General features: G+C 32.5%; 1 protein-coding gene across 1 annotated transcript in view; it reads left to right on the forward strand.

The window, feature by feature from the left end:
- The first annotated feature begins 507 nt into the window (after positions 1-507).
- Cnksr2 (connector enhancer of kinase suppressor of Ras 2) overlaps positions 508-10,761 on the forward strand; it is a 218,974-nt gene continuing 208,720 nt past the window's right edge. Inside the window, exons 1-3 of the mRNA XM_013506287.1 lie at positions 508-547; positions 1,084-1,247; positions 8,842-9,044. Coding sequence (XP_013361741.1) covers positions 508-547; positions 1,084-1,247; positions 8,842-9,044 — 407 coding nt within the window. The remainder of the gene's footprint in view (positions 548-1,083; positions 1,248-8,841; positions 9,045-10,761) is intronic.

Here is a 10,761-nt window from a genome sequence, read left to right on the forward strand (position 1 = left end):
TTAAGTCTTAGTTTTTTCCTCACTCAGTGGTTCTATAATATATCCATTATGGGACTTTGTTTCCTTGACACATTTATTCTAACTCTTTTTTTCTTTTACCTGCTTACAATTTCTACTTCCTTATTATTTTAACTATAATATAGCACATTATGGCCTTTTTACTCCCTTCTAGATATAATCAAGACCAGTTAATATGTGCTAATTCCTTCATTTTCTTCATATTCTTTACATAAAATTCTAGAGAGTAAATCTTATTAATCTAATTCATTACATATGCCAGGCCATTTCATAGATGGTTAAAGCTAACTTAGTGTGTAGCCTAGCCACTCATTTATGAATTGCCTTGGGTAATCTTGAAAAAGATTGTTTGAAGAATATAAAATCCAATGTTATTACTACTTATGGGGGTTTTTGGACTTGGGTAGAACCCACATAATAATAGATTGAGGAGTGCGTCATAGGTGAGCAAATAAAGACTAAGGGGGCTGGGGCTGAAGAGGATGACAGATGGAGAACACAGAATCAAGGGAGTCAAAGAAAGATTTTGGTATGCTTTGTTTTTTAGGATGGCAGAGGTTTGAATATAGAAGGAGTCAATGAATTGGAAATAGTTGAAACAAACGGAGCACAGAAATTTTTTAAATTCTTGAAACAGTATTAAGGAGCTAAAAGATAGAATTCTGGAGCATAGAAAGATAGTTGACCTTGTATAGTATGAAGAAACTGTCTCTGAAATGGGGTTAAAGAAGAGAGAGTTTGTTTCTGATTACGTTGAAATTAGGGGAATCTGTTAGCATACTTTGTGATTTGTCATTCGGGTAACGTGTTTTACAAGGCAAACTGCTGAGAAGAGAGACAAAAGATTTTCAATAATTTCTGAAGAAAATTGAAGTGGAGTCTTACTACTAGGAATATGACAAAGTGATTCTTTTTCTTTTTTGCTGCAGCCCCACGTGTACCTTGAGAAAAGGTGGATAGTTGGACTAGTCCAAAGTCAAGCATGATTGGAACTAGCACTTCCTGCCTTCTTTATTTGGCTCAACTGCTTTTTTCATTCTGGTCTTCAATACTTTTATTTTGTAGGTCTTGACGACTGTTTGCAGCAGTATATTAAGAACTTTGAGAGGGAGAAGATCAGTGGGGACCAGCTACTCCGCATTACACATCAGGAACTGGAAGATCTGGGAGTCAGCCGCATTGGGCATCAGGAACTGATCTTGGAAGCAGTTGACCTTCTGTGCGCTCTGGTGAGGACATGAAAGTGTAGAAAAGGAAACTTGCCTTTTTTCCCTTTTGTTCCTTCACTCTTTTTTTCTTTTCTTCTTTTAATAATTTAAATTTAAACAGTGAGAGAAAAAGCCTCCTAATTTTGAACTAATTGAATGTAATATTTTCCTCCTTCCTTGAATTTGTTATTATTAGTTCCAAATGACAAAGAAACTTATAACTTAACTGTTGACATACATGTAGCCACTTGAGAAACATAAATTAGAGCTCGCCAAGGAAGTTTTCATAGCAACATTTTGGATACAAAATTCTATACAATCAGGTATAGATTCCAATTTCTTCTGAAAGTTTAGGTTTTGTACCAGAAATACTAAGTAATATTATTTTAGAAAAAAAGTTTAAATTATTTGCTTATCTTGTACTGTGGTTTCCTTGTCACTTTTTCCTTGCTGAGCCACGTACCCACAATTTAAAGGGGAAGAGGTTTATTTTGGTTTACACTTTCTGAAGTTTCAGTCCCTGCTTGGTTGCTCAGCTCCAGGGAGAAAGTAGCATGATGGAAAGGCCCAAGCAGAAGAAAGCTGCTCATCTCATTGCTGCCTGGAAACAGAGAGTAAAGGGAGAAGCCAGGGATGAAGATACGTCTTTCGGGTCATGTCCCCAATGACCCAGCTCTAATCAAAACCTGCTTCCTGATAGCAAGCCAGCTGCAGCAAGCCCTGTAACTCTCGGCTCTCAGCGCGTGAAACTTTGGAGGGACATTCAGACCTAAACCACAACCAGTGCTTACATTCTCACGTTAAAGAGAAATGCATAGACAAAAAGCCTTCTGTAAGATTCTTATAGGACGCTAGACATTCTGAGAAAAACATAGATACTTTTTCCAAGTGAGATAAATTGACACTAACTCGAGTGGTTTTAAATTCTTCCACTTATTTCTGAAGGAGGGTAGGGTCACACAGAGAAAAAAAATGAACTATGTAATGTGATATCCTTTCTTAACTCTTGACTCATTTAGTTATTAATACTTGTTGACAAATTTACTGTGGCTATAGTTATCTTCTCTAAAATAGAAATAATATCTAGCTCCTCAAATGAAATTATTTGTATAGGACCTAATCAGTGCCTAGCAAACAGCACACATTTAATAGGTCAGAACTATGGAGGTAATTATGACTGATAAGAAATATGCAGATAATTAAACATAATTCATGAATCAATTAATACAAAGCCCTGTATTGTCATAGGTGAATAAGACCTGCTTCCTGCCCTCTTGAAAAGCTTAGCTTATATGTAAGTCTTACCTTCACTGGCATTTCTTCAAAGAGACGATCTTTGATTGGTTCCTCACCCTTGCTTCACCTAAAACACCACCCCCTCACACTGTTATCTCTCTTAATCCTCATTTCATTTGTAATTAAGTATTTATGGGTGTTTATCAAATTAATGTTACTTTCTTCTACTAAATGGTAAGCTATGCGGGAAAAGCAGCTATGCTTATTAAACATGTATGTATAGCACAAATGCCTAATAATGGTTGATGCTCAATTAATATTTTTTGAAAGTGGTGATGTAGGACTGTTGTCATATTTTTCATATTATTGTTTGGGGATCTTTTCATAACCCTCTTGCTGAGATAAATAAATTCAAACCACAATATGCACTCTCATTCTTCTCTAAATTATGTTGCAGAAATCATGCCTAAAGTTAAAGATAGGACTCAAGGTAAAGACCCCCAATGTTTCTATCCTACTAGTCTCCAGATCTGAGTCAGAGTGATCCTGAAAATATGATGGAAGTGACCTGGAGATGGGCACATGGTTTAGTATTTCCTTAATTGCCATGTCTTGTACAACAATACAAATTGTGTGTTTCAGAGCTTGATGTCCAGAGTGTATGTCCAATAAGCAGAACTCCTTGTACCTGAACCATTCATGAGCTTTCACGTTGCCAGTTTGAAGAAGGAAAGAAGGTTTATGACTGACATTATTATGTACAATTAGTATAGACTTGTAGGTTTTGAGATCTGGCCCATGTATAAGACTGCTGACCTAAACCTACTTAAAAGCACGATATCAGGGATACATGTCTGTATTATTTCTAAATTCAAGCCGTGGAGTTGTGATAAATCTCTCCATATACTGAGTTTTAATCCCTCTGTAACTCTGGATTTAAAAACTAGGGTTATGTCGCTTGAAAACTTAATTATTTGAGTGAGATTTTCTGGAACTTAACACAGGAAAGAAAAAAGTAAATCACTGAGTTCCTTTTTTTTTTCTGTTCATATGACTGTCCCATTCCCAAAGAGGTCAAATATTTAACTTCCTTTTTATCTTTTATTTATGATGAGGAACAGTTTAAAAATTTTAGTAGTACATGTTTGCATTGTATAATTATATTCATTGTGCAGAGTTGGCACCTGAGGAAAGTCAGAAGTGCAGATATCTTTTAGTTTGTTTAACAGATATTTTCTAGTAAAGATGAAACAAATTTCTGACCAGAGAATTCTGGTTTACTTCTGCATCCCATTATAAAATCAGGAGATGAGATGCCTAGTCAACAAGCTGAATGGACTATACTACGAGCTATACTGTCGGGAATGGGGAACTATGTTTTGTTTCTAGTTTCTACTGGACTTTCTACTTTTTTATTCTATTTCATTTATATCTTCTTTTAACAATTATATCTTTGCGTTCAAAGAATGCTACCAATAAGAATGTGAAGATTAAAAAGACAGTGTCTGTACTTTTAAGATGTATACAGGAAGACAACACTCTTTAAATGGAAACATAGATTTAAGGAAAATCTCAGAGAAGAAAGTGAGGAACACTGCTGAAGAATGCAGAAATAGTGGATGAAATTTTACATTAGTATTACAGGACAAGGGCCTGTTGCTCGGCAACAAGTGGGAAAACTTAGGCAAAAGAAATATGATATGTAAAGACAGAATTGTGAAATTAAGGAGTGGTCAGTTGAAAACAAGAATGTATTGATTTGGCTGAGTTAGAAGTAATAGTTTCCTTTTCTTTTTTATTTATTTATTTATTTATTTTATTTTAAAGATAAAAGGAAGGAAACTAAAACTACAACATGAAAGGTTTGATACAATAATTATCATGTATTGAGAATTATTTAAAGTGAATCTCAACAAAAAAATGAATAAAGTGAATCTCTTCAAAATAAAAAAAAAAGAAGTAATAAGGAAGGCCACATATACTGTGGGTCACTTTATAATTCTTTGCTTAGAGTCTGGGATCCTCCCGTTCATGGTAGATTCCAGTAAAGAAGGCACCTTTGTCCAAGCCATTGCTTTTTCTTCAGCTTTCTGCCTGGTGCTTAGCATATAGAGGATGTTAAATCACTGCTGTGTCACTGAATGAAACTTCCAACTTTTCTTCAAAGAACTGTAGAATTTTTTTCTCTTGCCTACACAGTCTGTGACTCTGAAGTTTCTTTTCCTAGTGTAAGAAAGACAGAAAATCACCAAATGTTTTTTGTTTCTTCTAAGCTATGCTATATTTTTATCTGCCTTGTCTTGAAGTTAGTTGTGATGTAGAGTCAGTGTTATGGCACTTGATAAAAATCAGGGATTATTTAGTCAACTGTTCATTCATGCAAAATATATTTAAGTATCAACTATATTATTTGTACAGTGCAATCCAGGAGGAATTAAGCTGTTAATGATTTGGGTATGTATTAACTCTTTCAAACTACTAATGCAATCATTTTGTATGCTTAAATAGAGAACAAAGAATAGAAACTGAAAGAGTAAAAGTACACATATGTATATCTTCATGTATAGCCCTTAATTTGTATTCTGATAGTGTATCTTTTATTGGATACTATAAGTGAATGATTTATGACAGGATAAAAGCAGTTTTCACTTCATTCTCTATATACTTTTCATATAATAGGCATTCTTCATGAGAAATTTGATGTTTGCAATTGTTAGGATCTGTTTCTTTACAATATAATTGCATTGTTCATTCATCTCAAAATAATTTATTTTCTAAAATTCATTAATGCAACCCTTTTAGGAATTACTCATAAAGCAAAGTATTAAAAACCTAAACAGCTGCTACCTGATAGATTCAAAATAAGAACTGCATAAATGACGTTAACGTAAAATATGCAGTACCAATATTAAATTATTTAAATAGCATTTGTCAGCAGTGAAGATTTAGCCAAGACAATTTTTCTAAAATATTAAATATGTTCCTTAATTTCTCTTTTATATATGTTTTTACATGCATGTACTTGAAAGAGAAGACCAGTATTAGTACCAATTCATCAAGACTAGACTGACTATATTGAATTGGTTGTGACTCACTGCTGGCTTGTGGCACACGTTTTAGTGGCAAAGTATAGGAACACATAAGAAATTCAAAGGGCAGTGGCGGCAAACCTCTGGCATACTTGCCACGGCAGGCCGTTGGTTATCATCAAAAGCTCCAAAAGGTTTGCCATCACTGAGCCAAAGAAAGCAGCGTACATACATTTCAGGCCCATGTTTTTGTTTTCTTAAGGTAGTACTTTCTGTACTAACAGTAATACAGCATTTTCCTATGTGTATCCATTTAAAAAGTGTGTAATGAATAAACCTTCATTTTAAAAAGGTATGGCAGTGCTTCTCGTCACTATACTGGCCAAAGGCAAAGGAGCACTTCATTTACTTGTTGATTTTTTAAATGGTAAGCAGTGGAGTGTGATTTACTCGTAATTTAAAAGCAAGTTGCAACAAAGTGTGCACTTTCAGGAAAGGAAAGAAAGTACCTGTGCTCACAGTAATTGATTTTTGAGGTACTTAAAATTGAGAATTGTTATGATGAAAATTATCTGGTGAGATTAGTCTCTTGTGAAAATAGTCATATACAGATGAGTTTCTAAACTATTTTTATACCACTATAAATTTTTTTTAAAATGCTGTTTGATTATGGGGATAGCTAGTCACATTTGTTAGCTAGGACAAGTGAGCTTGTTTTGTATTTTGTTGCTGGGTTTTGGGGGGCTTGTTTATTGTATGGTACTGGGGACTCAAAATGCATAGTAGTGCATGTGCTAAGCAAGCACTCTAACATTGAGCTACCCAATTTCCTTCTCCATCCTCTGATACATATATTTGTCTCCTGCCACTGCATTCCTCTTTCCTTCCCATGTTTTACCTCTGTTCCATATGGGATATTTCCTTAGGTGCTTTCCAAGTTAGGAGATCTCAGGTAATTCCTTCTAGATTTTTTTTAAAGATAAAACTAACACAACAATGCAGACAAAATCAAAACGACACAAAAACAATTCTTGAGTTAGATTAGAAACAATTTTTAGTTGGGCCGGGTATATAGCTCAGCAGCACTAGTGCTTGCCTAGCAAGTGGAAGGTCCTGAGTTCGATTCCTGGTACCAAAAAAAAAAAAGAAGAAATAATTTTAGTATCTTCAATTTTGAAGACTTCAAGGTATTTTTAGGCTTCAGATTTTAATTTGTAAGATTAGTATTATTTTAATTTTTTTTTCCTTTTCTAATAACAACATGCTAATATTGTAGGGTGAAATATTTTAAGTTAATCTTTGTAGAGGCTTAATGACTGTGAATGAAAGATCAGTTACCAAGTTAATTGATTTGATTTCTCGCTAATAAATTATTAAATATTGAGCTCTAAGAAATTATAATTTGTAAACAAATGGTTCTTCATTAAACCAATTAATAAACAAAAAATAATGCTATTACTCTGTATTTCAGAGCAATGCTTTAAAATGTGGAAAACCTGAAAATACTTTTAAGCACATAAGAAGCATCATCATTAGTTGATGTAATTACACAGTAAATTGTTCCTATCTACTCATGTGATAGCATCTTTTATAAACTTATAAGAGAATTTCCTTAATATAGTGACAAGGTAGATAAAAATCTCTCAAATCTTTCACAGAGAACCCATGATCAGATGCAATAGAATTTGAATAGAAAATTGTTCCTTTTACACAAGCCAAATGTTTTAACTTGTGAGGTGAATATAGCAATTCAAATTAAGGAGTGAATACTTAATATACTGTTTTTAAATAAAACAAATGTATAGGTTCTAAAAAAGAATATTATTTCAATAAAATATAAATTTTCATCGAAGAATGATCATTTTATCGTTATTAAATCATTAAGTGATAATATAAATGACAGTTTGATATTTAATGTTTATGCATGAAAATCTTCTCAACTCCATTTTGTCCCACTAATTTCTCTTTTGTTAAATTACCATAGGAAAATAACCAATTAAATTTCATAAAGTAAATACCTAGTGGTTGTTGATGTACATCTAAGTTCTTTTTAGTGTTTGTTTCCTTTCCTTTTTTTATAAGTTTTTGTTTCTACTTTGCTCCAGTTGTTGATGCTAAAGGAACATGGTAAAGATCTCCCCCAACAGGTGGGATGCAGTCCCTTTTCACAAACCATCTGTCTAAGCGCTGAGCTCTGAAGCAAACCATTAAAAAAAATTTCCCTAAGCCTCATTTTCTGTAACTGTGAAAAGAGGGTAGATCTAACAGCCTCTTAGGCCCAAGTAAATTTTAATATTCTTTGGTTTTTATAATGTTATATACTTTTAATTTTACACAGAACAGTAACATACATAACAAAACTAAGTTACTTAATCAAGGACATCTTTTGATCTTTTTAACTACCTTGTTTTATCAGTGTTTTCAAACTCACAATTAGCTGTTTTAAATTTGAATTGTGATTTATTAAAACTTTCCCTAAGTTTATTTGAAAGAATAGTGTAATCCTTCCCTATCTGAAGATGGTAAATATATTAAGAAATATGTTTATATTTATTAACTTAACCCCTATCTAAAATAGTGTATAAACAAAAATATTTGGAATGAATTAATACTAGTAGATATTGAAGTGAGAACAAGAAAAGAAGAAAACAAATACACTTACTAAGAATTCACTATGCCTGATTTGGTTGTGCTTTACATGTTAATGTGAGCTCATGTAGCCAGAACAAAAATAAAAATAATTTAGCTTCTCAATTGATGTTATTAAAAAAAGAGGAAGTGTATTAGTTCCCCTAAAGAAGCAGCGTTTTCCTTGACACCATGTTGTAACAGAAACTTCTTATGAATTATTCTGTAGAGAACACAGAAAACAGAGGTTATTTTATATAATTTATTTCTCTTTTATTTTATTGTTAGGTTACCCTTTTTTTAGCTTCGGATAAGCAGAATTTTTCCTGGTATCTATATTCATGAGCTTGCATACAGGAATCGAATAGACAATAAAACAATAATTGACTATAATAATTTCACAAGTAAATAAACTTAGGTTTTGGTTTTTAAAAATAAATTCATGAATCCTAACAGCCTTGCTATATCAGGTGGCATAGTTCCAAGATATAATGGATACATCATTCCATGTTCTTAATGATACATAACACATCTTATTATTTCTTTATCTGAGATTTCCTCATATCCTCACTTTAGCATGGGCTGCACTAGACCCAGGAATCTTAACCTTACTCATTCATAATTATAATATCCCCATTGTCTGTACATAGTGAAGTACTCAGGAAATATTTTCATGAATGGAAGAAATATTGACTTTATTTATTACTTTTTTTATGATTCAGAATTATGGCTTGGAGACAGAAAATCTAAAAACTCTATCTCATAAGCTGAATGCATCTGCCAAAAATCTACAGAACTTTATAACAGGAAGGAGAAGGAGTGGCCACTATGACGGGAGAACCAGTCGAAAACTGCCAAATGACTTTCTCACATCGGTTGTGGATCTGATTGGAGCAGCCAAGAGTCTGCTTGCCTGGTTGGACAGGTAAAATCTTTCATGTATTTCCTAGTTAACCCCTCCTCAGACAGCTGTTTTCATATAATATTATTCCATTTTTTTCTTCCAATTTATATAGATATGAGTACCAAGTAATAAATGTCTAATTGTGATTCATCGCAATATAGGAGTGTCATCTAATGTATATTAATCTTTTGTAAAATGTTATGTCCAAATAAGTGCCTAGCCAATTTATCTCTGACAATTACAAAATGCCTTCACTGTTTCATAACCAAGTCATTTCACTGTCATAACAAAATTTCTAGTATTCCTTTGTGACTTGATTTTCTTTATTTTTTTTTATTAATTGATCATGTCTCAGGAAGTGATCATTGGGGTTCTGATACCATTTTAAATGGCTAAGTTGACACTGACACTTTCATAGAGTGTCGTATGTCTTCTTTTCCTTGCTCTATTCATTCTCTGTTTACATTGCACACAGATTTTTTTTTTTTAGTTTATTTCATTTTCACTTGTTTTGGAGAACAGAAAATAATATAAAAGTTTTTATAATATAAAATGAGAAGATTAGATTAAGGTTAAATATATGATTAAACACTGTACTGTGAACCACATTACAACTGTTTAGTAAACAAAATGAAATAAGCTACTTTCAGTTTTTAAATTTTTGGTAAGGGGCATACACTATTTTATACTGATTGGATAATCAAATTTTAAAATAGTATGGACTGATAATACACAATGTTACTATAATTCCTTCTTGACAGACATCAATAGGACATGCATGTAACACATATCAGCCTAACAGTTTGACGTTTTAAAACCATGAGGACTTACATTAAAACTAAAATGTTTGTATTTTTAAGGTAAAAGTTAAAATAATTTTGCTTATTTTTATATTGTCTAAATTTGTGTATAGTAACATATAAAGTGATAATAGTACAGTAAATCCAAATCTGAACACTATGCTGTGCATTACACTTTTGATGATTATTGGGCAGTATGATTATTTGCATTATAACCTCATTAAAATTCAATTCTCACAATTACTTCAACTTGTACTAGTGACTCACTTAACATAAATGGATTTTATATAAATTGTATATATTATTACCAATGGTCAGTAAGTAAAATATGGCTTATTTAGCATACTTGTGTTGAGAGGCTTCTCAGTAATCAGAAAGTTAAAAACACACTGATTTTAGTTAGCTCTTTTACTGCCGCCTGCCCGATAGTTGTAAATTTGCTCACCTATCATATTTTTACTTAGTAATTTTTATTCTGTGCTCTTTTACATCTAGTATCAGAGCAATTGAGAATGTCTTTACTTCTTAAGTATAGAAATAACTATATAAGCGTCAGGGATATAGCTCAGTGGTACAAGTGCCTGCCTAGCAAGCACAAGGTCCTGAGTTCGATTCCCAGTACCAAAAAAAAAAAAGAAAGAAACAAATGACTATATAAAATCACATAAGTGACTTTAAACAATATAATAGTCTCTGATATTTTATTATTATTTTTATGGTACTGCTATTTTTATCATCTAATAAGATGGTCTTGGTAAATGCCAGTTACCTATATGTACAAAAACTCGTAGACATGCTTACACATACACAAAACACATAGTAATGCATGAAGTCAATCAATTATTGTTTTATGTTTATCTCATAGGAAAAAAATGACAAAAAGCCTCAGGGAAATAACTTAAATCATGTATTTGGCTGCTATTTTTTTTTTTTTTTTT

The sequence above is a fragment of the Chinchilla lanigera genome, unplaced genomic scaffold, assembly GCF_000276665.1.
Source record: "Chinchilla lanigera isolate Chin_1 unplaced genomic scaffold, ChiLan1.0 scaffold00108, whole genome shotgun sequence".
NCBI classification, from domain to species: Eukaryota; Metazoa; Chordata; class Mammalia; order Rodentia; family Chinchillidae; genus Chinchilla; species Chinchilla lanigera.